Source organism: Manis pentadactyla, chromosome 11 (assembly GCF_030020395.1).
Source record: "Manis pentadactyla isolate mManPen7 chromosome 11, mManPen7.hap1, whole genome shotgun sequence".
Lineage (NCBI taxonomy): Eukaryota > Metazoa > Chordata > Mammalia > Pholidota > Manidae > Manis > Manis pentadactyla.
In genome coordinates this window covers 11,588,034-11,615,645 of record NC_080029.1, presented here as the reverse complement: position 1 = coordinate 11,615,645, position 27,612 = coordinate 11,588,034, and the positions used below count along the sequence as shown (strand labels likewise).

General features: G+C 49.2%; 1 protein-coding gene across 1 annotated transcript in view; it reads left to right on the top strand.

Annotated features, from left to right (window-relative positions):
• The window catches only part of RIN3 (Ras and Rab interactor 3), a 118,077-nt gene extending 99,752 nt beyond the window's left edge, over positions 1–18,325 (top strand). Inside the window, exons 9-11 of the mRNA XM_057488195.1 lie at positions 7,497–7,628; positions 14,786–14,949; positions 17,124–18,325. Coding sequence (XP_057344178.1) covers positions 7,497–7,628; positions 14,786–14,949; positions 17,124–17,444 — 617 coding nt within the window. The 3' untranslated portion in view covers positions 17,445–18,325. The remainder of the gene's footprint in view (positions 1–7,496; positions 7,629–14,785; positions 14,950–17,123) is intronic.
• Positions 18,326–27,612: the final 9,287 nt, after the last annotated feature.

The following is a 27,612-nucleotide window of genomic DNA, read 5'->3' as shown; positions in this document are numbered from 1 at the left end:
GGGACAGGGTGCCCAGCGGCCAGGTGGTTGGATGTGGGGGACTTGGAGCACCAGGGTCCCTCAGGCCCCTCGTCATCCACCTCCCTAGCAGAGACCACACAGTCAACTAGGAATCTATAGCTGGGTCGTGGTGGGCAGAGGCTGGGAGTCAGATGCCCTGGGGGCATGGAACTGCTGACTTGTGACATTGATGGGGGAGAGCCGAGGCCGGGTAGAGAGGACAGAGAGAGAAGTCAGGCTGTTGGTTTTTAAAAATCATGTTAAAAAAAAATCTAAACTGATTTCTGATGACAAAAGTTGCTAGTGTTTATTATTGAAAAAGATTAATATTTTGGTAGGTCTCTTTCTGGTCTTTTTGAAATAGATACAGATAGGTAGGTAAATAAATAGTTAAGGAAATACATGCTGCTATAACAGATAAACTCTTCAATTGTTAACCCAATAAAAGTTTATTACTCACTCATGTAAGTGCAGTGGAATGGAGGAGGGTTGGGGACACGGTGTGAAGGGGGCTCTGCTCCATATAGTCATGGGGGATCCCGGCTGAGGGAGGCTTTTTAAGTTCCCCTGGGCATGACATCCAGGTGATGGGGAGAGAATATATGGGCCAGGTCTGGAAGCAAAGCACAGCATTGCTTTTATACCCCACAACAGAAATGGGGTTCCAGCCCTCTGCGATGTCATGTTCTGAGGATTTTAAGACACTTTAACCTCTTGTGCAGAATAGCCATGTCTAACATTTCTCACATGCCACTAACCCAGCAGGTACCATGTTAATCACTCTCCCTGTCCTGTCACTGAATTCTCACAGCCATCCCTCGAGGGGTGGGCCTTACTGGTACCCCCATTCTATAGCCAAGGAAACAGGCTCAGTGAGGTTAAGCAGCAGTTCAGGGTCATACCCGAGCAAGTGGGCTCTTGACCTGGAACTTGGATCCAGGTCCTGTGCTGAGCCACTGGGTCCTCCTGCCTCTCCAGGGCATCCTGGGGTCAGAGATGACCTCAGAGAAGACATGCCCAAGTCACAGGTGCCTTTCTGCCTTCTCCAGTGAGGCTGGGACTTTGGCTTTAGGCCGCTGAGGCCACAGCCTGTATGGCTGACTGGTTCGTGGGCTGAGCTCTCCAAAGAGGAACCCAGGGAGCTGAAGTGATTTCCTCAGGGATGCGGTGTTGCTCAGAGCAGAACTGAGACTTAAGCAGCGTCTGCAAAAAGCACAAACAGCCAAACAGGGTAGCTTCAGGAGCTCAGTGGGCGAGAAAGCCAGCTTCTCATATCACGTCAGCCACAGAGTACGGTGACCTTTGGCCCATTATTCCTTCTCCCTGGTTCCAGCTCTTCATCTGTGCAGCTGGGAATTTAGACTAGACCAGTGGTTTTAAAACTGGTTCCAGGAAGCTCTCTAGGAGCCCCAGATATAGCTGGGGGCCATTTGTGGGGGGTGGGGGACAGCAGGCTAAGTTGTGTATAAAATACCCCTTAGCAAAAGGCTTCCACAGCAAAAGTACATTTAAAATCTCCTGTTCTACATGCTCTCTACTTCCTGCTATCCTTCCTGTTTTTATCAAATAAAAACTTCATTCATTCTACAAACAGTTCAACAAACATTTATTGACAATATGGATGTTAACAGGGAAACCCAGTCCCTGTTTTTAGGATGGTCACAATTGAAGTAGAAAACAGAGCATTAAACATGTGACAGTGGTGCAGTGTGGCAAATGATATGCATCCACTTAGCAAATATATTTATTAAACACCTACTTTAAGCCAGGCACTGTTGAGGCTTTGGATATAAATAGTAAGCACAATAAAATCCCTTCCCTCATAATGCTTTCATTCTAGTGGGAAGAAATAGGTAATAAACAAGGAAACAGAAATACAAACTCTATTATCAGATGATGAAACAGAGTGACTAAAAACGGTAAAGGGTCTGGGGTGTGTTGGAATTTGCGTGTTATGGGTTGGGAGGTCAGGAGAGGCCTTTCTGAGTTAAGGTATAATGTTTGTTTTTCCATTCTGCAATGACAGGGCCAGGAAACCCATTACAAGGGCACTGAATCTAGTTAGTGGGCCGTGGGGGTCTTCACTGAGACTTCCTGAGGGAAGAAGTGGCTTTAAGTTGGAATCATGGTGGAGGGTAAGGGCCAAAGCAGATCACAGCCATGAGCCTTGTGCTGCCCCAGGGCTGTTGCATCCGCCATGTGCTTTCACTGAGAGCCCCATCAACAAAGGCGGATAAGCAGTTATGCTAAGATGATAAACTTTTCCTCTATGTAGATCAGGAGTCCACAGTCTACAGCCTGCAAGCCATCTCCAGCCCACCACCTGATTTTGTAGATAAATTCATACTGGAACAACCACGTCCATTCATTACTCAGTGTCCATGGCTGCTTTTGTTACAATGTCCAAGTTGAGCAGTTGGGATAGAGCCTGTGTGGCCCTTGGAACAAAAAAATAATTACTATCTGGACCTTTACAAAAAATTTTGCCAACCCCTCTTTTAATTAATGCTTCCTAGATAACAGAGCCTTGTTTTTAATCCAGCCATTCACTAGATGCTAGTGCACAACAGACCGAGTTTTATTATTATCCCCAACTTTCAGATGAGGATTCTAAGGCTCAGCGTGAGTGGCCCCCGATCACACAGCTGGCCAAGCAGCAGAGCTGGGGGCCTCCTGATCCAGGGTTCTCCTCAGGCTGCATGACCCAAGCGACTGCACTTCAGCTGCTTTGTATCAGCGCTCACCTGCTCCAAAACTTCCCAGCCAGTGAAATGCATAAGGCCCCCAGACAGCTCTTTAAAATGTGATCGGCTTCCCCTGTACCTACAGATGGAAAGTAGATGTGACTTTGGTGAAAGAAAGCAGAGATCACCAGGAAATGCAGGCTGCAGCTCAGCGGGGCTTGCAGAGGCACAGACTGATCCACAGGAGGCAGATGTTCTGATCACAGGAGAATGATTTTGCCACTGTGTCCCAGCATCCCAGGGGCGCTGCCTGCGGCCCCACTGTGTTTTGGGGCTGAGCGTGGGCTCCTGGCTTCGCAGGAAGGAGAATGCAGCCCTAACTGTCCCTGGGCAATCAGATAGGAGCGGGTGCATTTAAACAACGCTCCAATCTTGTGTTTGTCCGCAAGTTAGCGACCAGGTCAGAGAACCTGTGTGAGCATTTCTCACCCACATTAGGGAAGAGGCTCGGATTCTAGTGACAGCTCCACTATCGATCAGCTGTGGGGCTTTGAGCAAATTTCTCCCATGTCGGGGCTTCAGTTTCCTCACAGTGAGAACTTGATGAGTCAAAGGCCAGGATGCTAGATCAGCTCATGGCATCTTGTGAGAGCCACTCACGTGCATCTCTTCCTCACTCCATGTTCATGGCAGTAACTTGAAATAGATCATTCATCGTGGAAATATTTATTCCATGGAAATTGGCAAGCACTGTAAATCAGAGCTTATTTTTTTCCCTTTAAAGAGCCAGTTGTTCAGCATTCCCCAGCACGTCACTGTCTAAGACCCACAGCAGCTCCTAATATCCTTGTCCATGGCCTCCACCCTGGCCTGGACAGAGTGGTGCCCAGTAGGAACACACAGGGCACCTCTGTTCAGTCCACTGTCAGCATCAGACGCCCCAAGCCCTATGCTGGGTACTGGAAAGGCAGTGATGGGGCAGAGGCTCAGAGAGGTTAAGCGACTTGCCCAAGCTGACACAGCCTCCATCCCTGCCCACAGGGAGTTCTAGGAAAAGGGAAAGCTCTGAAATAGTCCAGGAGTGTGGGACCTGGAACAGGAACTCTCCAGCCGTGCTGGAGGATGTGAGAGAGGACAAGGAGAGTTAGTAAGGGAAAGGCGGGGAAGGCGTCCGGGCAGAGGGAACTGAGTGTGCAGAGGCACCGAGGAACAAAAGTCCCGTGGAGTTCAGGGAACAGCCTGCAATGCAGCAGAGTAGGGTGTTACATGGCAGGGAGACGGGGGCAGCGCATCTTTATGAGTTGGAAGTTGGAAAGTAAAGTAATCAGGAGGAAGAAGGAGAACTTGAAGGAAGGGTGTTGGAGTAGCAGGAACACGGGGTAATGGGTACACGAAGAAGCTGGACCTGGGCTCTGCATCACCGCATTCTAGCCACGTGACCTCAGCAAGTAGCTGAATTTCTCTGGTGCTCACTTTCGTCATCTGTGAAATGGGCACAGTGAATCTAACTCTTATCACAGAGTTGCTTTAGAAAGTCATTAATACAATTTTCATAAAATATGCTTTGCATTTTTTAATTATCACACAAATATTGGTGCTGTGTGGGAGATGGAAGGCTCAGACCTATGGAAGGCAAGGGGAGGGCTTGCCAGAGAGGTGGCTGTGGCAAACACCGGGGGGTAGGAAGGCAGGTGACCTGTTCGGAGGCATCAACCAGATTGTGTGGTTGGAGGAGAATAGGGTCAGTGATGCTGGACAGGTGTTTATGAGCCCAATTGTCGAAGGCCTTGAATTTTAGAGTAAGAGATGTGGGCTTGATTATCTGGGCAACAGGGAGCCAAGGATGGTTCTTAAGAAGAGAGAGAGTGATCAGAGCTATCCTGTCAGGAGATGATTTAGTTAGAGTGGATCAAAGGACAGACACCCTCCTGGGAGGGCAGGCTTAGGGAAGCAGGGCCGGAAGGCGAAGGGTGAGTGCCAGAACCAGTCAGAAGGAGGGCTTACCGAGGAACAGGGGGACCCCCAGGCCCTGCATCTCAGGAGTCGGGAGGAAAGTGAGCTCCTTGACAGAAATGGGGAGACCCCAGCAAGGGCTGGTTTCCAGGAAAACATGAACCACCCTGTGGCTTAGCCTCTGATGGGGAAGGACTCCCAGGGCCCCTTTAGAGGCCGACTGAAGTCGGTGCCCAGGCGTTGGCTCTGGGGCCTGGCTCAGCCTTCATTCCTTCACCCAGGCCCACTGCCTGCGTGTCTCTGCCGTGCCATGCTGTGCTTGGGGAGACAGCGAGGAGGTGTTCACGGGTACTTGGAGGACAGACCTGGGGTCATGGGGGTGCTCTGAATAGAGTGTGCTGGGAACCAAGAGGATGGGCCCCAAAGCCCAAGTCACTATTCCCCAAGTAGGGTGTCTCACCCTTAGCACTAGAGACATTTTAGGGATGAGTGACTCTATTGTGGGGGTGTCCCACACACTGCAGGCTGTCCAGCAGCATCCCTGGCCCCCGTGCCATTAGCACCACCACTCCAGTGTGACAACCAGAAAGTGACTCCAGACATTGCCAAAGAGCCTACGGGGCAAAATCCCCCTGGTTGAGAACCACTGCTTGAAAGCAAATTGGCTTGCCTGATTATATTCCTTGGTGAGGTATTAATACAATTCCAAAAAAAAAAAATGATGTTCTTAGAGGCAGAGTAAAAATGCAATCAGTTCTAAACCAAAGGGTGAGTTGGAGGTGAATTCCAGAAGGCACAGGACTGTGCCTCACATCTGTGCTCCCAGGCACGCCTGATTCCCTAACTCATAAATCGACCCAGAAAAGAATCTCTTGTAGGCCAGGATTTTAATAATTATATTATCAACATGGAAAACAACTCCAAGCACAAAATCATCTTTCCCAGGGAGCACTCCATGTAAATCTTTTCATGGAATTCTCACCAAGTCCCCAAAGGATGGCATGTCATGTGTGTCAGTTCACACATGACCAGAAATGCAGGCTCAGAGAGGTAAAGCAGTGACCCTGAGGTCACACAGCTGGTACATAGTGCACTGGACCCATATTCTGATGCCTCTGGCTCTGTTTTTCCATGCTGTGTGTTACCAACCCCTTCAGCCTGTCCATTTTACAAGTGGAAAAACTGAAGCCACTTGAGAAAGCAGAAACAGCTCATTTTCCATAGCATTTTACAGGTACTGAATCACTTTCATATTCTTTTTCTCACTGTATTTTCTCAAAAACCAGGAAAAGTCATCAGGGCCAGTGTTGCTGGCCCCATTTTGCAGATGTAGAAACTGAGTGTGGCCAGGAAGGCAGGTCACACGGCACCCTGTTCTCTGGAAAACCATGCGAGGATGAGTTGGGAGCAGAAAGGGCATTCACTGGCCTCCGCAGTGCCAGTGCTGTACCATGGAGGTGCCATGGAGGACACAGGAGAAAATGTGTGGGAGAGGCATTTAAATGTGGAGATGTGTGTCCACCCAGAGCCCACTGAAGCAGTGCTTGGTTCACCCAAGGAGCAGGTGTATTTTCTGCCTCTGGACAATGAGGAGCATGTAACTGATTATGTTTTCCCTTTCCCTTTGGCCACTAGGAAGCTCAAAGCCAAGTTTGTGGTCCCAGAGGAGCAGTTGTATAGGTTCTTGCTTATTTGTGTTTTTATTTTTCCTGTGGTGTACAGCTCCTCTTATAACATACTTGTCTTTATGTTTACATTTTTATTTAAGTTTTACTGTTTTATCATGTATTTCCCATGATATATTTCCTGGTCACCTAAATCCTTTGTAAAACAGGTCAAGTAGAAATACACTTTTTGAAAGAATTGTCAATTGCTTGGTGTGTATTTGGGATGATTATTAATCTCAGTCAAGCCACAAAGCTGCAGCCCTGGTAGGGAGCCTTCTGGAGCCACACCCAGGCCTGGTGACTTCCAGCTGAGTCTGGGGACATTTGTCTGAGGTCTGAACTCCCTTTGGTAAAAGAAGGTGGGTTGAGGACCCCGAGTGGCCATTCCCCACTGTGCAAAGCTATTTGGTCAAGTTTTCATTTTTCCCAGTGCACTCTCAAGGGCATACCAAGGCTCAGCTGAGGGACTCCAGGGGGATTCCGTCCCCGTAGGAATTTTTCACCTCCATGTACAACTTTGATTTTGTGTTGCCAAGTGGTCAGTCTTCAGAGCCAGCCCAGGGCCAAACTGGGAAGGCATCTTTTAGGCACCCTCCCCTCCTCCCCTCCCCAAGGCATCGACTGCTGTCAGGAGGCCCAGGCCCAAAGCTCCCAAAGGCAAAGGTAAAGAGTCTGTTCTTGAAGAGGTACTTTCAGGAAAGGGCACTGCTTAACCCACAGGAACAAAGGGTGGGTTTCTGACCTTATAGGATTGACCAAGGGAGGGCTTTCTGTTTTGCAGATAGAGAGGGAAATGTGTGGTTAAAAGGGACAGAGAACGTTCCCAGAAGACATCGATGCTAGACAGACAGCTGCTTCTGGGTGGGTCTGTGAATAAATGTGATGTGAACTTGCCTGCCGAGCAAGCAGCGAAGGGCATTGAGGGGGAAATGCTGGGAAAGAGGAAGGGGGTCAGGTCTTGCCCACCCCAGCAGAGGGTACCTTTCTCGGTTCCTTCTTCCTAAACCTGGACCATGTTTCAGGCCACCCAGAGAAGACGGCCCCTGTCCCGAGAGTCATGAGAAAGCAGGAAGGTTCCTCTTCCATGGGGGTCCACCCCCGCCCAGCAAACCACTGTCCCCTTCCCCCAGGCAAGGGACAGCTCCCAAGGAAGCCTCGTGCTCACCTCCTTCTGCCCCCTTCCTCCTCCCAGGGAAGCCCTATGGGGCAGACGACTTCCTGCCTGTGCTCATGTATGTGCTGGCCCGCAGCAACCTCACGGAGATGCTCCTCAACGTGGAGTACATGATGGAGCTCATGGACCCCGCCCTGCAGCTCGGGGAGGGTGAGTCACCGCCCCGGGCCCATCTTTGGCCCACCAGGACCCACTGCACACCAACTCAGCCATGCCAGGGGCACACCGAGCAGCCCAATAAGCACCTCCTGACCACCAGACTCCATTGAGCCCCGGGGACATGACCCGGGGTGTCCTAGGGGAATGCAAAGGGAGCTGGGCCAGTAAGGAGGCCATGTCACCACTGCTTGACAAGTGCTGGAATGGTAGGGAGCCCAGGGGGTACGGGCGCACATTACCCAGGCTGTGCAGTCAGGGAAGCCTTCCCAGAGGAAGTGATAACTGAGCTGAGCATTGAAAGATGAATAAGAGCCAGTCAGATAAAGAAAGGGGAAAGGCATTCTTCACAGAGGGAACAGCAGTTGCTAGTAATGTAAAAGATAAGGCTGAAGCATCAGGTAGTGCCCATAGGAAAGAGTGTATGCAGGGATTGATGGTCAGTTCTTAGGCAGAAACAGTCCTACAGGCTCTCAGCCCCCTGCTCACCCAGCTCTGGGCCAGGTCCTCTGCCCGTGGGCGGATGCAAGTGCTGTGGGCAATAGGATGGTGGCATGGGCGTAGTGTGCTCATCCTGCCCTCAGTTTCCCTTCCCCTTTCCTCCTTCCCACCCCTTCCTCCCGCCCACTTAGCCTTGGCCACTGTTCCACTTATAATCCCTAAGGTGCAGCCAGCCCGGATGCCGGCTCTGAGGGGGCCCCTGAATTGGCCTCTGGGACATCAGCCCCAAAGAATAGAATATGGAGTAAGACTCTCGGGCCCCAAGTGGCCCCTTCGGGCTTTGTGGTTTTTGAGATAAGCCAACCCTCTTTGCATCGGTTTGCATTTTTAGCATGTGTCAGTCCCTCGGGTGACAGTTTTGAATTGGCTGATTCTGCGAGTTCTTGGAAACTTAGGGGAGCGTGTAAAGCCATGAAGTTTGCTGTCACGTATAACTTTGGTTTATGCTCTGGGACCTCTGGAGCTAATTTTTCGCCTTAATTAGATTTTCCCTGCAGTTGGAGCTACCTATCTTCCAGAGGGTATAGGAATTCAGTAGAAGTCAGGTTTTCTTCAGCAGTGATTATCTGCTGCCCAGTGCATCCATCCATTCACCCACCCATCCATCCAACTGTCCACCCAGTCACCCACCCACCTCTCCATCCACCCACCCATTTATCTGTCTGTTCCCCTACCTACCCATTTATCTATCCATTCACTCACTCATCCATCCCACCATCCACCTACCTGTTCATTCTTCTGCCCTCCTGTCTACCTATCTATCCACTCACTCATCTACCCACCCATTAATCCATCTATCTACCCGCCCACCCATCCACTTATCCATCTATCTATTTATCTATTCATTCAACCCCACCTACCTATTCATTCTTCTATTCTCCTACCTACCCCCCAACCTGTCCATCCACCCATCCATCCATTTACCCAAATGTCTACCAACCTATCCATCCTTCCACTTGCCCATTCATCTATCCATACAGCAACTATTCAGTGAGTCCCTCCTGTGTGCCAGGCACTTGAGCTACAGTGCAGGGGAAGAGAGGCAAAGCTGATAGTCTCATAAGTATGAATGAATGCCTCATTCTCAACCCCATGCTTTGGGGCCTTCACCTTAAGCCTTCACTGGCTTTCCTTCTTGGTTTCTTCTGTCTTGAGCATGCATACAGAAGCACCACAAAGGTGAGGGGGTGGGCAGAGGCCTACAGACAACACTGACTTGTCTCTCACAGTCCCCACCAGGTTAAGTAGAAAAAATAGAAGGGAGTGGGAGCTTACAGATGGCCAACAGACACACGGAAAGATGCTCAGCATCACTAATCAGCAGGGAAATGCAAATCAAAACCACAGTGAGAAATCATCTCACATCAGTCAGAATGGCTAATATTAAGAAAACAAGAAACAACAAGTGTTGGCGAAGATGTGGAGGGAAAGAAACCCTCATACACTGCCGTTGGGATTGTAATGGGTGCAGCCACAATGGAAAACAGTATAAGCAGTATGAAGCTTTCTCAAAAAACCAAAAATAGAAATATGATATGACTCAGCAATTCTACTTCTGGGAATTTACCAGAATAAAACAAAATCTCTAATCCAAAAGACATATGCCCTTTTATATTTATCACAGCATTATTTACATAGCTAAAATATGGGAACAACATAAGTGTCCATCAATAGATGAATGGATAAAGAAGATATGGTAATATATACAACAGAATGTTACACAGCCACAAAAAAGAATAAAATCTTGCCTTTTGCAACATGTCAAAAAAAAATTTCCTAGAGGGCATTATGCTAAGTGAAATAAGTCAGAAAGAGAAAGAGAAACACCATATGATTTCACTTACATGTGGATCCTAAAAACCAAAACAAGTGTACAAACCAAACTGAAATAGACTTATAAACACAGAGAACAGGCTGGTGGTTGCCACAGGGGAAGGGATGTTGGGGGATGGCTGAAGTAGGTAAAAGGGGAAAAAAAATTAGAATGCTTGTTATCTTGATCAGGGCAATGTGTACGTGAGTGTATACACATCTCAAAATTAATCAAGCTGTACACTAAATTTATGCATTTTATTGTACATAATATAAAAATTTTAAAGTAAAATAAAAGGTTATTTCTAATTCTAAAATAAAGAAGAAAGTAGAAAGCAAGGAGTGTCAGGAAGTTGTGAGCAGAAGGGATATTAGCTGTTGCCTTCTGGCTGCCCTACATGTAACCTCTAAGGTCAAAACTTTTACATGTCAAAAATTAGAATAAATAGAATAAGATACTAACACTAAACCAAAGAAAAGTGTTCCTACAGACAAACAAAGCAACAATTGATAGCATTACTATGTACAAAGCTCTTATAAATCAATGAGAAAAGCACTAAGACTCAATAGCTACCTGGGTAAAGGCCAAGTACTCATTCATGTAACAGATACCCACTGAGCTTCTGCTTTGTGCCCGGTGACAGCAGGTCCCTTTTCTCATGAAGTTTCATTCCATTACAGGGTAAGGACAGTAGGGGTTATCAGATCTTAAACAGGTTAAACAAATAAACAAACAGTATTATTTCAAATCTGGTCATATCTGATAAATATTGAAAAGAAAAACAGTCTGGCAGGATAGAGCAATGGGGCTAGGCAGAGCTCAGGCGACCGAGGAAGGCCGTGAGCACAGAACACAGAATGCTTTCTTTACTTTTTTCCTGTTTTTCCAAATTTTCCATAGTGGGCATGTGCTGCTGATCTACCTGGGAAGAACCATTTACCAACTCTGTTAAAGGATTGGCTCTTGCCCCACAGGTTGTTGTGCCGTCTTAGAGACAATGTCCAGGAAAGCCCCTTGGGGGTGGAAGGATGGAGGCAGACCCTGGGACTCTGTGTGACAGTCTGAGCACTGGCTCACTCTCTGGCAGGGGTCAGCAACGACCCAGGCCACTGTGAGTCTGCTCTACCCTCAGCCTGAATCCTCTGGTCAAACGGGGCTCCAGACCAGGCCCAGTGGCCCAGTGGGGACAGGACAGAGGAACAGAGCATGATGGGGGTGTATTCCTGAGTTTCCCCATCCTCCTAGGATCCTTCTTCGTGTTCCAAAAGCCTACATGGGGTTTAGGTGGGGAAAGCCAAGGTCTTTCAGGCAGGAAAGCTGATGTATTCTGGGCTGTATGAAGTGTTTTTGAAACAAGCCAAGTACAAATAAATCCATAAAGGTCTTAAACAGTTTCTGACCTGGACCACCTGAATAGCCTGCAGCCTGCCCTTCTTCAGACTAAAGTCATTAGTCTCTGGCCCCATAGGGAGATTTCTAAGGAATCCCTGGGGTGTTTGCTGAAAGTAAACATGCCAACAGGACAGAGCCTTGCCATTTGGCCACACACTACCCTTCCCTGCAGCCCTGCCCCCCACAGCAGTGATGGACCCTGCCCACAGCAGCTGCAGGGGCCAGAGGACAAGCTTTATGCCACGGTGCACAGACCAGGAGGTCGGTGGGTGGCATGGGTACCTCCTTGTACCTCTCTCTGCTCCTACTCCAATAACCAGGGTGGGAGGTCACAGCACCCAGGACAGGCCTGGCCTCATAAGTGTTGGCCTCTTGTAGGGAAATGACTTGGGGGGCTCTGATATGAGCAGGAGATTCCACCTTTCAAGTCTGCCACGTGGCAGACCTGCATCTAGAAGTATCTGCACCCAAGGGCAGAGGAACAGAGCGTGACGGGGACGTATTCCTGAGTTTCCCCAGCTTTGCTCTCCTGTCCTAGTTGGGTGGTGGCACACAGGGTGGGCCATCATCGCCAAGGCCCCTGAGGTCAAGATAAAAAAGACGAGCCTGCCTGGAAGGGGAGGGGAGGCAGAGCTCCTGCTGGCGATCCCTGCCCTTGGCGCTCTGAGCTCAGAGATGCCTGGGAGAGGGGCAGGCCCTCGGGGAGTCCCCATTCTTGAGAATTTCAGTTGTTCCATCCTAAGAGTAGAACAAACACAGAGTGTAGTAAAACCAGTGGTTTGGAGGCTCGATGTCAGTCCTGGTTCTGCCTCGGATTGGCTGGACACCTTGGCAAGTCACTTAACCTCTCTGGCTTGGGAAAGTGGAGGTGTTGCTCTTGACTTGAAGTCTTCCAACTGCCTTAGGTCACCTAACCACCATGTGCCACTCACACATTACTAATGTGTGTTCTGCAGAGGTAGCTGGGGACAGGATGAGAGATGGAACTGGGTCTGTCTGCCTTATCATGTTTCACAGTTCATACAAACAAACAATTATGTTTTCAACAAAAAACCAGTTCCGTGCATCTTGAGACCGTCATAGTCTTTCAACTGGTTCTACAAGCTATAATTTGGCAAAAGACCAGGACTGGGTCTCACTTTCTTTCCAGCAAACGTATTGATTGTGAGAGGTCAGGGACTTCCTAAAAGAAGTAGAGAGGGCCTGAACACTGAGCTGATGGGATCCCTGCCCCCTAGCCTCTCTCTGAAGTTCCCATCACTCTGGCAATTAAAGGGCAGTCCCAGGCAGCTGTTGGGCACCTGGTGGGAGCCAGCTAAAAATCTAAACCTCTCCTCACAGACTCCTTTGCCCACGTCCCCTCCACACGCTGGCTGACAGCAGGCCATGCCAAGCTAATATCTTAACAGGGACAATGAGTTTTTTCCATCAAAGAACAGCACATTCTCCCCAAAGGGAACCTGTTCCAAAACTCAAGGTGGGATGGCTCGCCTGCCACCTAGTGGCCTGGGAAGGTAGTGCATGGCCCCAAGTCAAAGGGAAGTTGGCTGGAGGACCCCCAGGCTGTGAAAAAGCAGGCCTTGAGCAGGCAGCAGCGCACTGGCAGGGCTTAGAGTTCCTCCAGCTACACCCAAAGGGTGAGAAGCCTCCGCAGCATCTGCCTTAGGTCACCTAACCACCATGTACCACTCACACATTACTAATCACTGCACTTGACTGTATTCATCTCATTTACTTTTCATAACATTATGGGACTTGGAGATGGAAAAATCCAGTCATAGAGAGAAGAGCAACTCACCCAAAATTACAGGGCTGGCTGCTGAAGGGCAAGGACTTGGATGCTGCTCTCTGACTCCAAAACTGAACGTTCTCAGTCAACACACTGCACTCAGCTCCTCCATTACTAGCCAGAGACGTGATCACGAAGGGAAGCAGGGCCATGGAGGCATGCAAGCGAAAGGACCTGCCAGCTAAGGGCAGCAAGGCCTCAAGGCACCAGGGGCGGCTTCCTGGCACACACAGGCTTTGAGCTCCACTGAAAAGAGAGACACATGATGGTTAGTGGCTCTTCTCTGGTAAGGGACACCAGCTGAAGTTCCATGCTAACCTTGACATACTTATTTCAAAAAAATGTCTCCTTCCCACGTGGCTATGAAGGGTGAGTGGTCCTGTGGCCATAAGCCCCTGCATCTTATCCCCCACCTACTCAAGCCAGGGTGTGAACTTTTCCCAAACTGGTTGTAGGAATTTGTAGTTTCATCCAGTGTAGCACTTTGGCATGCTTTGGACTGCAAATAACTCATGGTGTATCAAGAAATCCTAAGGTAAGCAACTGATAAGATGGCTCTTATGAGCCCTGCCATCAGAAAATTGTGGACCCAGCTCTTCCCATTGTTCTTTAGGATGTGAGCCTTTGTCTTTGTGCCTGTCACCTCTGGGGGAAATATCAACCAAGTGTGTCCCTTTCAAAAGGCTCTCCTCAAAGCCCCACTCAGGGACTTCCACTTACATCTAAGTAGCCAAACAGGCTCTCCTGCTCTCTACCCGGAGCTGCAGGGGAGTCTAGGAAGTGAGCATTCAGTTAAGTGTTCCTTCTTAGTTGTTAGAAGGTTAGTGCCTCTTAAACATTTTATCCCAAACCCCTAGCAAGTGAAGGAGAGTGAACTGTAAGCACCCAGGCAAATGATTGTCTTCTATCTGAAAACTTCATGTAAATTCTGCAGTCTGAAGTATCTCAAAGCTTAAATTACTTTAGGGAGCATTAGGTATTTAGAATACATATGAAATTAACTTAAGGTAAAAAGAAATGTTGAAATGAATGACTGAAATTTTTTACCTACTTTAAAACTTTAAAAACGGTGTGTAATAGTAGAACCATATTTAAATATGGTTAGAACCGTATTAGTAGAACCAAAATAGTGTAACCATAATTAAAATCTTCTCTTTTTTTGAAATTATTTTTGAGTAGGTTTTACATATACACACATACACACACACACACATCTGGCTTTTATTTGTATGTGTATGTGTATATAGACATATAGTGAGAAGCCTCCCGCCCACCCATGTCTCCGAGCCACCTCCTTCCCCAAGCTAAAGACAATTATGTTCACTGTGAATCCTTTAAATGTTAAAACGTCTTAAAACTCATTTAAAAAGTTTAAACTCATTTAAAAACATCATTTTAAAAACAAGCAAGAGTTCCTCTCCGTAAGAGAGCCAATGGCAAGCTTTGGGCAGGGCCTGACAATTCGCGGCTGGACGAGGAAGCAGGCGAGGCTGCAGGACGGCCCAAAGCTGAATCCCGGCCAGGGGACGTGCCGCCGGCGCCAGGTCAGCGGCGGTGGGTGGGGCTTGGAGAGATGGGCGGGGCGAGCTGGAACCACCCTTTTCGGGGGTGGGCTGACGAGGCCCTAGCTCAGCCTCCATTCTCTTGTACGCTTAGGTTCCTACTATCTGACCACCACCTATGGGGCCGTGGAGCACATCAGGAACTACGACAAGATCACGGTGACCCGGCAGCTGAGCGTGGAGGTGCAGGACTCCATCCACCGCTGGGAGCGCCGGCGCACGCTCAACAAGGCCCGGGCCTCGCGCTCGTCGGTGCAGGTGACGCCTGGGGCTCCGGGTTGGGAGGGGGCTGGCGGCACCGCGCCCAAACACCATCATCCCCACTGCCCGCCGGCTCGGGAACCTGACAGAGACCTTACTGTAACCATCTGTGTATGAAGCTGTGGGCCTGGCAGGGAAGGCCTACGGCCTAAATGTCTCAGGGGCTCCAAAGCCCAGAGCCTGGGACAGAGTGGGATTGGGATGTGTGTGCACAACGGAGGGCGTTGGGAGAGCAATCCAGAGCCGTAAAGAGCTGTGCAGACTCACTGCCCTGGAACCCAGGGCACGTTGGACCTGAACCCCACTCCCGGCTTTCAAGATGGCCCTCTGTAACAGGCAAAGCCAGAGCTGGGAGGTACCAGGCTCCAGATCAGGAGGCTATACCCTGAGCAGTCCTGCTCCCCTCTGGGACTCAGTTTTCCTGTAAGCACAGTTAGACAGTGGACAAGATGAGCTCTGCCTCCCCAGTACATGTTCTAGGCTGCCAAGGGGATGCCCCTCCCCTAATCAGTGGTGTCTTGATAATGTTTAGTAACCGGCTCCCTGGGAAGAAAAAAAAAAAAGCCCTGCTTTTAGCTTCTGTCAATTTTCATAGTGTAAATATTCCCACCATGGCCAATTTCAGGCTACTAACTTGCTTCACTGAACTTGGAATTGGGAAGAGATGTACCCAGTTGCCCTTCTCAGGCTCGTATGAGTCAGCATAAGTTGGCGTGGGCCAGCTCCAGCACACCCCCACTCCCCAAACCCTCCTGGGCCACCGGTCCCCCCACAAACTCTGGGAGTATGGGCACTCCAGGCCCAGCCCAGGCATTCCTTACTTCTGGCTTCTACTCTGTGTGTTCCCAGTGCTGGGTCAGGCGGAGCATCAGTGCCTCCGCCTGGGGAGGCAAAGCTTAGGAGAGAGCCCCTCAGCACTATTTCTGGGGTCTGGGGATGGCACCCCCCCTTCTCCCTCCCAGAGCCACCTCTGCACTCCATGCCTAAATCCCTTCCCTGGGAGTGAAATCCCAGAGCCTGACAGTCACCAGTTGCTGTAGAGGGCCCCCAGAAGGCCTAACGGGGGACAAGGAGAGCAGGTAGCCACCAAGACCCAAGGGAGTCTTCCTTCCCCTCCTGGAAGAAAGGGGCGGTCCCAGTGAAGCTCTTGACAGGGAGCCTGGCCACCCGTAGGCACTCACCACTCTGTAACCATAATTAACCTCCGCTGGGAAGTGGTGATCACAGCTGCGCTCTTACCATCCTTTCACAAGAAGGCAGCCCCGCACGCACAACGTCCTACCTGCCCTGGGCGCTTGGAGAGACTTTCAGGCTCTGAGCTAGTTTTATATTCAGCCCCGTGTAAGGACTGGTCTTATCCCCAGTTTACAGTTGAGGAAATGGAGGCTCGAAGAGATCAAGTCACATAGTGAGAGCAGCTTCAAAGCCAGGCAGGAACTCGGGGGCCGCCCATCTGCAATATAGGCCTCCCCGGGGGTCTGGCGGAGGAAGGTGTAAGTCCCTGTCCCGGTGCGTCCCTGGGCTCCCATACCCAGCCCTGCAGGCATCGCCCTCCCCTTGCCCACCTAGCTCGTGCGGTGCCCCTATCCTTCTTCTTAAACCCGTCGTCCTTCAGGCCCAGCTCCCCTTTCACCAAGCCTTCCCCCTCTTACCCTCCTGCCCGCCCACTCCTCCTTCGAGGACCTGACACGCACCCCCAGGTTCTTCCAGCCGCAAGGGCTGAACTGTGCCGCCTGCGTTAGCAGCTCCAGCTGAACTGTGGGATGCTGGGACTGGGGTCTGCACCTCCGATTTTATTTATGCCACCCTCGGTGCCCAGCCTTGTGCCCGGGGTGCCGGGGTACTGGGAGATGAGTGACGGATGAATCAGAGATGGCGAGCGCGTGAACATGCCGCCAGGGGGCGCGCTCACTCATTGCCAAGATGAAGGCGGTCTGCCGCGCCCAGAAGGGTCGGCCCCCGGAGAGGAGGCGCGGAGGAGGACCTTGCCTTGGTCCCACGACGGGGTGGGCCGCGGAGGGCCGTGCTTCCAGCCTCACAGCCGCTTCTGCAGCTGCCTCTCAGCAAACGTATCCAGGGCCCCTCCGCTCCGCGCTCCCAGCGCTGGGATGGGGTGAGACGGGCGCCCGCTGGACCTCCGCTGACGCAAGCCCGCTGCTTCTCGCCCGCAGGACTTCATCTCCGTGTCGTACCTGGAGCCTGAGCGGCAGGCGCGGACGCTGGCGTCGCGGGCGGACACGCAGGCCGAGGCGCTGTGCGCACAGTGCGCGGAGAAATTCGAGGTGGCGCAGCCGCAGGACCACCGGCTCTTCGTGCTGGTGGACGGGCGCTGCTTTCAGCTGGCGGACGAGGCGCTGCCCCACCGCATCAAGGGCTACCTGCTGCGGAGCGAGCCCAAGCTCGACTTCCACTTCGTGTACCGGCCCCTGGACGGCGGCGGGGGCAGCGGGGGCCCGCCCTGCCTGGTGGTGCGGGAGCCCAACTTCCTGTGAGGCCGGGGGGCCCCGCGCCCGTCCAGTGGCAGTATTTACCGAAACTGGCCGGTGTGGAGAAGCCGGCACACCGGGCTCACATTCGCTCACCCCCACACTCACACTCGGCTGCCCCCACTCATACATGCAGGAGCCCCCCATCTGAGCACGCACATATGCGCGCGCACACACACACACACACACACAAGGTGGATGGGATGCCTCCACCTCACACATGCCTGCAACCCGCTGAGCATGCCTAGGCCAACGTGGCAGGGCATTGTGAAAATAACGAAGCAGTGGCCAAGTGTGCTTCCTGAAGGAGTCAGCACTGAGAGGCCAAGTTCTTCATTAGACAGAAAGGGAAACTGAGCCTCGGAGAGAGGAAGGACTCCAGCCAACTGCCGCAAGCAGCCCAGCCTGGCCCCTGGTCACAAATAGCCCTCAGGCAATCACACTGAACTCGCTCCCCCAGGCCCGCCCAATCCTCAGTCTTTCCCAGGAAGGGTTTCATTTCCCCAGGACTGTCCTCAGGAGGCGTGGAGGACAGGGCCTGGCCACAGCTGCCCCAACCCATGCCCCCAGGCTGGAGCTAGGGTTCTGTGGGCGTGCCCAGCATCTCACGAGCACCTCTCAGCGTCTGTGCTGAGGAGACGGCCCTGGATCCCTGCACCAGAGCCTGACCTCAGCTACCAGCGCCCACAGTCCGCCACAGCTTCCAAGCCTCTCCAGGAACAGCCAGACATACACCAGGACTGCCAAGCGAGTCTAGCTCCTCGGCTATGTGGACAAGCCCGACCTCAGCCACAGGAGAACACTGACACAGCCTTACCCTGGTGGTGCACCGCAGGGCTGTGGCAAGGGGCACAGTTTGGGGAGAGTAATAAAAGCCCTTGTAAGAATGGCATCTCCTTTTCTCAAGGGGCTAGAGCTCTGCTCAACCAGCCAAGCCCCCCAGTAATCACCTAACTCCCTTCCCAGGTGGGGTTCAGAAGACCCTCTCTTTTCACCAAGGGCCCTGTCTTTTGACAGAATCTGCAGTGGACCCTTACTCACCCTCAGCCCACAGGACCCTGGCCTCTGTGTGGCCCTCAGCCTGGTCATCTCCTGCCTCCCAACCATCCTTGGTTCCCATCATCTCCACTTCTGCATCATTTCAAGGATAATCTCTTACCTTCCTGCCTCTGCTACCCATCCCAGGAGTACTATTCCCTATAGTCTTTGCCTGCTCAAACTCCTGTACATCCTTCAAAGCCCATCTCCTCCAGGAAGCCTTCCCTGACTGCCTACACTGCCTAGAACGGTCCAGGTTTGGACCATCCATGTCTGTGTCCTTAGCATCGATTAAAACTGTGTATTTGTTGAGTGCCTATTAAATGTCAGCACTCTGCTAGGTCCCTGAAAATAGAGAACAAAAACAGGCAAGTTTGCATGGAGCTCCAGTGTGAATGGCAGTGAACATTGTGCCCAGGGAAAGTCAGCTGGACTTACCAGAATTAAGCCTGCTCATCAACTAACTCATTCAGCCAGTCAACAAACATCTGTTGGATTCTGGCACCCCCCCTAACCCCAGGTTTTCCAGCCTGGGGATCAGTGTAACAGACATGAGAACACTGGCAAATGCCCAGAAGCTGAGGGCAGTCAGCCATGAACACAGGTTGCCCTTCCTTTACTTCCTGCAGCTCTGAGGTCAGCTCTGAGCCTTGTGCCCACTGCCTCCTACAAAGGCCTGAGACATGAGAAAGATCAGAATGGGGACCACTTTCCCAAGTACAGGTGGGGCTCAAACTTACGGTGGGGTGGGATTCAGAGGGTGGACTGGGCACCAGCCCAGCGCTGGTGATCTCATGTCCAGCTCCCAGGGAGGGGGCAGAGCTGGCTAGTGAGCTGGGCTGAGGGGCCACTGTAAACTCCCCACGTGTGCTCAAGCATGTGTGTGTGTGAGCGAGCATGCGCACTGAGGCCAAAGCAGGGGTGTAACCATGAGGAAGGCCAGAGAGCAAGAGGGGTGGGGCTACTAGACCCCCTGTCGTCTGGATGCCTCTGCCCCCAGGGAGGAGTGATGGGACAACCACGGGTGAGGGGCCTGATCCAGGGCCAGGAGACAAGGCATCAGAGGTGCTGAGCCCTCGGAGGTGCCTGGAGCATCTGGTTAGTGATTCTCCTGCGTTACCCACACAACAGCCCCTCGAGGGATGAGGCCATCAAAGCTCAAAGGAAAGGGGGTGTGTCAGTCTGCTCAGACTGCCAGGACAAAGCACCACAGACTGGGGGGCTCACATAAACATTTATTTTCTCACAGTTCTGGCGGCTGGAAACCCAAAATCAAGGTGTCAGCAGAGCTGGCTTCTCTTTGGTCACCTCTCACTATGTTCTCACATGGCCTTTTCTCCCTGTGTGAGCACCCCTGGTGTCTCTTCCTCTTCTTGTAAGGACACCAGTCCTATTGGATTAGGGCCACACCCATATGACCTCATTTAACCTTAATTAATTCTTTAAAGGCCCTGTCTCCAAATAGAGTACCATTCTGACATGCTAGAAATTGGGCTTCAACATTTAGGGGGCACAATTCAGCCCAAACAGAGGGTAACTTGGCCAAGAAGCAAGTGCTGACCTACCTCAAAATCTAGGGCTTTCTTTCCTGCCCCACACAGCAGCCCAAGTGACCTGTTTATAGAAAACCAGTCAGATTAAGCCTCACCTGTTGGGCCCAGCTCTGGGTGAACCTGCCCAAGGCAGCCAACCATGATAAGCATCACAGGGCTGACCCAGCGACGCATCTGAACAGGCCTGGCTTCCCCACAGGCCTGAGCAAGTGGTCAGGAGTTCAGAGCAGGTCATATGTGTGTCCAAGGGTGATGGGACCACAGACTGTGACTTAAGACAGGGCCTTATCTGTGTCTCCTCCTTGGCATTTGTCCCCTCTCCCCTTGGGAGGCTGGCTGCCTCTGCCCTCTGCTTTCACTGGTCCTGCAGCCTAAGGCTGGGGCTAGGGCCTGCTGTGCTAGGAGAAGCCACCCAGGGGGTCTGCAGGGAGACCACGCCATGCTCTGGCCCTGCTGCTCCTCCCTCCCCCTGGCCTACCAGTGACAGCTGGGTGCAAGGTGTGCCCATCATGAGAATCTCAAACTGGCCCTGAAGGTGCCTGGCCATGATGCCTCCCGCTTTAATGTGGCATGTCTAATTTGCCCAATTATGGCTTTCTTTCCTGCCCCAGGTTTCTGCTTGGGGAACAGGACAGGCCTGCAGGTAAGGGCAGAGATGGGAGGGGAGACAGAGGAGGGCAGACCATCTGGGTGCAGTGTAGAGGTCATCCTTTCCCCACTGACAGATGAGCCTGCAAGCCATCCCCACGTGGTGGGCGCGAGGCCACATCCGGAAGGCCTGGCACACATCTGCTGATGCGGTCACTGTGCATATACTCCACTGACCGGAATCCAGGACCGGGGCAGCCTCCTGCTCAGCAGGGTCATGGTGAGGCGGGAGGAAGTGGTGAGCAGCTGTGGCAGGAACCAGGCCCTTCCTTCTAAGGGAGGTCACATGGAGCAGGACTCTGGGTGGAAACTGCCAACTCAAGCAGTGGCTTCCTCTCTGCCCCTCTCCCCAGCTGTCACGCTATCTGGCTATTCACTGGGAAACTGGCTTCCAAGGAAGGCTCTCCAGGAATCCGCCTTGCAGCCCACGCAACCTAAGCCAAAAGGGAACTCTGCAATCTATTTAACTTCAGTCAGAAAACTTGCTCAGCATTAGGGTGGGCAGAGTCTCAACCAGCAGTCAGGAGACCTGGGCTCCAGGCCGGTTGCGAGCTCTGAGCACGTCACTTCACCTCTCCATGCCGCCATTTCTCTGTTCTGAAGACAGGAGTGCTTATGCCCTGCTTTCCCAGGCTTGTTGCAGGATCACACAAGCTCCTTGGCAGGGGCAGGAAGGGAAAGCCTCAGATCTTTTTGAAAAGATAAATTCTGGCTACCACGTAGGGGCAGGGAAGTGGTTCACTGCCAAGGTAACACAGCTGAGGGGACAAGACCGAAATTCAGTCTGGGCTCCATTTGTCATGGCTGCACCCTGCACAGACTGTGTCCACACAGAGGAAGGCACGCTTTTTCCAAATCTATATGAAGGCATTATATGGTCTATAGTGATGTACAGGGTGAGCTCACATCGGCGGGGTCCTGAGCCATGCACATCTTTTCATTTTAATATGTCTGCTATGATGACAGCAGCAGGCACAGAATATCAATAGCAGGGCCGAAGGGACTGGAGCGCATGTGATCCACCTGGAGGAAGCAGAGAAGGCTTCGTGGAGACAGGGATGCCTGAGCTAGGTCTTGAAGGATAAGTTGTTGACCAAGAGCAAGAGGAAATAGAATCCCCCACAATGCTGCAGGGGACAATTCTCCACGGGTCTTCTGCATTTTTCCTTGTCTGGGGTGAAGAGTCACTGACAGATTTTATTCCAGCTATTCTTTTAAGAGTATTCGTACAGTCTTGGAAAATAGAGATAGTTTCTCCCTCCTGGGAAGAGGGCGGATTCTTTTCCTGACCATAATAATAAAATAAGTTCTCTTGCCTTGGAAGATCATGTCTCCCTCCAGAGCCAAATGGGGCAGGCTTGGTAGCAGCTTTCTGAAAAAGACTGGGAGTTTCCCAAGCTTGGGATTTCTCAGCTGGCCCCGGCACCCCTGCGTGCACCGCATCCACCTGAGACCAACTCCTCTTCACCCTGGGGGCACTTGGTGGGCAAGGAGAGTTGAAGCAGATGTGAAGCTCGGGCAACCTGTGTGCCAAGGGAAAATAAAGTCCTTTATCTCAGTCGCAGGAGTACCATTATCTTCTGCCAGCACCTATGAAACCATGGTAGGTGGCCACGTGAGCTTGCAAGTGGTATAAAATCTTACCCTCTTGACAGTTCTTGACATTAGGTATGTGGACACAGGAGCAAACTGGAAGAGCCCCTAATGGCCAAAGCTAGAATAATTCAGGCAACAGTATGAAGTACTGGATTATAACCCAAAGTGTAAAACAAATATCCATGAATGCATACAGATATGTTATTGAACAGACAAATAAATGAGACAAAACTCCCATGCAGAAGAATTCCAAATAATTTATGTCGATCCTCCTCTCCTGGCAAGGGGTAGCTGACCTCCCACTCCTTAGGTGTGGACTATGTATGGTGACTTTTTCCAAAGAATACGGAAAAAGGAGAGAAAGAGCGACTTCAAACTGGAGAGACCTGACAGTCACTACCTCAGCCAGGTGATCAAGGTGAACATCGCCGGCGATGAATCATATGCATAGTATGTACCTTGAGATGATGGGATGGAGATGGCCCCTCACCTCTGTGACCTTTCTAACAAAACTCATCACCTCAGTCCAATCATGAGAGAAGCAAATCCCAGTTAAGGGATATTCTACAAAATGCTGGACCAAGATGGCTTAAAACTGTCAAAGCCATCAAAAACAAGGGAACCCTGAAAACTGACCCAGCCAAGAGCCTGAGGAGACCAAGACAACTAAATGCGACATGGGCTTTTGGATGGGATCCTGGGACAGAAAATGGGCATCAGGTGAAAACTGGGTGAAGTATGGACTTTAATGATATTAAATGAAAATTTGGTTAAAGTTGGTCAATATTGGTTCATTAATTATAATAAATACACCACACAAGTATAACATGTTAATAATAAGGGAAACTGGGTGTGGGGCAATGAGAACTCTCTATACTAACTTCCTGATATTTCTGTAAATTTAAAACTGTTCTAAGAAATAAGGTCTATTTAAAAAAGAAAAGAAGGGATAAAGAGGATTTGATGTGTATATATACAGCATCTCCCCCTACCTCTGTTCAGAGAAGAGACCTAGAAACAAGGTCCAAATCAGGAGTGCTCCTAGAACTCAAATTGCTGTTTTGAAATACTCTTTCTCAGGAAAAGAAACCAGGGTTTCCTGGAGAAATAGCTGTGATTCCAGCTTTGGGACAGGAAATGTACAAAATCAGAGTGCAACATCTTGACATACCGCTAAGAAGGAAGCTATTGAAGTTTACTAGGGTCATGTCAAAAGGGCTTGGAGTCAACCTGGACGACTCCATCAGCCAAAAATGGACAATCTGAGCCCCAATAATGAAGGGTAGTGAACTGAGACCCATTAGACGTGCTTAAACTCATGAGTTTTCAAATGTTACTTAGAAATCTTACTGGGTCACCTTTTGAGGAAGAAAGGGAACAAATTCAAAAAACTAGGTAAATAAGAGGGCAGATTATTTCTTCTTCCTTTCCTTCATGAGCTGTACGAGTGAGTAGGGCAGATAAGGGGAAATGTCCGTCTCCTTATAATGTTGTTCCACCCACTAAATGAAAACAAAATGATAGAATTAAAATTTCACCAGTCTGCAATCCCTCAGTGAATTAATGGATCAAGGCCTTGAGCATCAGCAACCACTAACATCAAGAAGGAACAGAACCAGACCCGCTGTGCCCATGTTCACCTCCGCCCTTGCCAAAAGGAGCACACCAAAGTCTAATCAAGCCTCTAGATCCAGTTGCTGATTTGTAAGAGACGTGGGGTTAGAAGAACATGGTAACAGCACCATGAGCAAGCAATCGGCCAAGTCCAGACTGACCAGCTCCACAGACCAACAGCCTGGCCTTCCACTGAAATGAGAAGGAAAAGCACGAGGAGGAAGGCTGCAGGTGACAAGAGACTGAAAGGACTCACACGGGCAACACTAGCGTCTAGGTTTGCACACATGATAAAACCACAAGGGACACAGGCAGAGTGGTTACTTTGGGGTGTCGGTGGGTGGGCAGGCGGGGGTGGGTAGTGCTGACGGGGATGAAGCACAAGGTAGCGCCTCTAGGGGGAACTGGTGTGATGGATCATTTTATGTTAACTTGGCTCGGCTACCGTGCCCAGGTATTTGGTCGAACATTATTGTGAAGGTGTTTTTTGGTTGAGATGAACATTTTAATTGGTGGACTTTTAGGTAAAACAGACCCATCCACAAAGTGAGTGGGCCCCATCTAATCAGTTGAAGACTCTGAGAGAACAGAGTGACCTCCCTGTGGGTGAGGAATTCTACCAGACAGGCCTCCAACAATCGTGTCAGTCAATTCTTTAGGATAAATCTCTCCATATGTATATATGTATACACATCCTGTCGGCTTTGTATTTGTGGAGAACCTTGACTAATACAGATGGTAAAGTTCTATTTCTTGACTTAGTTGGTAGAAAAGTGTTCACACTGTAATTCACTGAACAATACATTTGTTTTGTATGGTTTTCTGCATCTGTTTTATTTAATAATAAAGAGGTAAAAAATAAAGTATAACTTGTATATAGGTATGTAAATATATGTACAGGGGACTTTTAACAGTAAATACCAAACTGGTATTTGGGGATTTCTGGGAAAGGAGGTGGCCACATTTTGCTCTGAATGTTTCTGTGCTATGTACCCTCTTGTGCCACAAGAACATGTTTGTGTTACATTTACACTTGGGATGTAATTAGTTTTAAAAAATGCTCGACATACATAGAAAGGTCAACCTTACTAGAAATCTAATAGAATCCATAGCGGGGTGGGAGAAAGGGGAGGGATGTACAACACAGAGAAGACAAGTAGTGATTCTACAACAGGTTGCTACGCTGATGGACAGTGACTGTAAAGGAGTATATAGGGGGGACCTGGTATAGGGGAGAGCCTAGTAAACAAAGTATTCGTAAGTATTCGTCATGTAAGTGTAGATTAATGATTAAAAAAAAAAATGCAGTTCCTATGTGGTGACCTCTAATGAGTTCTACACAATGATATAAAGGACATATAAAAGTGTAGGCAAAGGGTCTGTTTGTGTTTATACAGAGGATCAAAGCCTAATTTGGCTACCCCGAAAATGAACTAAGAAACGATATGAAAGAGAACTTCCAACATCAGCACTCTCGGGAAGACTCATGCCAGAAGATGATCATCAAAAAACCCCAACAAAGATCCACGCACTGCTACAGCTGTAGATGCACTCATCCCACCAGCTCCTGGACTTGCCATGGGAATGAGGAAGGAGATATCTAAGCTGGCCTGTGCATACAGTAAAACAACAAATTTGACTGGATCTATACTGTTGGAACTCAACCAAGAATTAGGAGAAGTGCAAATTGTAGCGCTCCAAAATCTTACAACTACAGACTATTTACTGTTAAAAGAACATATGGCATGTGAACAGTGCCCAGGAATGGGTTGTTTTAATTTGTCTGATTTTTCTCAAACTATTCAAATTCAGTTAGATAATAACCATCATATCATTGATAAGTTTTCACAAATGCCTAGGGTGCCTAACTGGTTTTCTTGGTTTCACTGGAGATGGCTGGTAATTACAGGTATGCTTTGGTTATGTAACTATACTCCTATTATGTTAATGTGTGTGCGCAATTTAAGTAGTAGCTTAAAATATATACATGCTGAAGTTACTCTACAAGAAGATATGTCAAAGAAATAATCAATCTTCCCATGTTTTCTCCCGCCTGCTACTTCTATAGCTTTTCTTCTTCCTTCCTAATTACAACGAATTCTTAAATAGAATTCGTGCCTCATATCAAATTTACCGAGTATCATAACTCCTCCAAGTGGTAAAGATACCTCAAGACAAATGCTGGGCATAGAAGCCACAGGGCATAAATATGCAAAGAAATAAAAAGCTAACCATTTCAAACAATAAGGCTTCTCTCTCACTTACCAACTTAACATTTCCCTGTATGGCCCCGGAAGATGACTGGTTAGCCAGAGACGGGTAAGATTCCTCAAGGGAGGAACAACCTAAGACAGGCACAGTCGCAGGGGGGTCATCAGGTGAGAAATTGGGGATCAACAGAGGTGAGGCTTAGAACCTCACCCCCCCGTTCTGAGAGAAATCTTCTGCATACGTGGATGTTTTATTGCCCTTGTCTAGCTTGGATTAACACATAGTCTGCAGGCACACACCTGATCATCTACATTTGCTCTCTTACAACACTAAACTATGTTTTCTACCTTTATGTTGTATCTACCTACCACTTCAGCATCTTATTAAAAATAATAAAGAGAGAAATGTGGTATCCACATATAAATCAAGTATAAAAATCAAATGTGTATTCATATTTGAACTGACTGTTTAGAGTTCATAATGCATGAGCAAAACCAAAAGTTTCTGTGATGACTGCCCTTGTACTGTTCACCATGTAACTTATTCACTATGTAAGAACTTGTTCTCCATGTAAGAACTTGTTCGTTATGCTTCAGAAGATTGGAGACTGACGAAAATTAGGCTTGGGGTGGATTAATGATTGTGCATTGAGCATTGACTCCCCTATACAGAATTTTATTGTTGTTAACAACCATTTGATCAATAAATATGAGAGATGCCCTAACAACAACAACCAAGAAAAAGTACACACTTCCAATTGTAAAATAAATAAGCAACCGGGATGTAATGTATAGCATAAGGAATATAGTCAAAATATTGTAACAACTTGGTATGGTGATAGCTGGTACTTAGAATTATCATGTATATAAATGTTGAATCACTGTGTTGTACACCTGAAACTAATGTAATGTAATACTGTGTGTCAACTACCCTTCAATAAAAAATAATTATCTAAAAAAAAAAAAAAAAAAAAAAAAGAAATCTAATAGAAAATGACTTAATACAAGGAATGGAGAACTTATTTTTACTGAGGGGCCTCTGAACCATATGGGAAGAAAAAAGTCAAGGCGTTGTTATTTATGAAACTCATTTATTTGAGAAATGAACACAGTTGCTTTTAACCTTTATTTACATCCATGAAGATTCAAGTTTCTATAGTTATCAAATAACTAAGTATACTTTCATTCTATTGGGAGGTTGAAATAAAAAGAGAGAAGCAAGGTCACAAGGGAGGTTAAAAGATCACGAAAATAGAGGAACTGAGCGTTTACCACCTGTACCTTGAGGCCTTAGTGTTACTTTTGTTCTTTGCTTTCTCTCTAGCTAGCTACCTAAACAGCCATCTAGCTCTATGGCTTTTTAAAACCAGCTTTATTGAAATATTAGCAAACCATATAATTCCATTGAACCGGTATAATTTGATGGTTTTAATATATTCAGAGCTTGTACACCATCACCATAATCAGTTTTAGGACATTTTCATCACCCCTACAAGAATCCTCATACCCATTAGT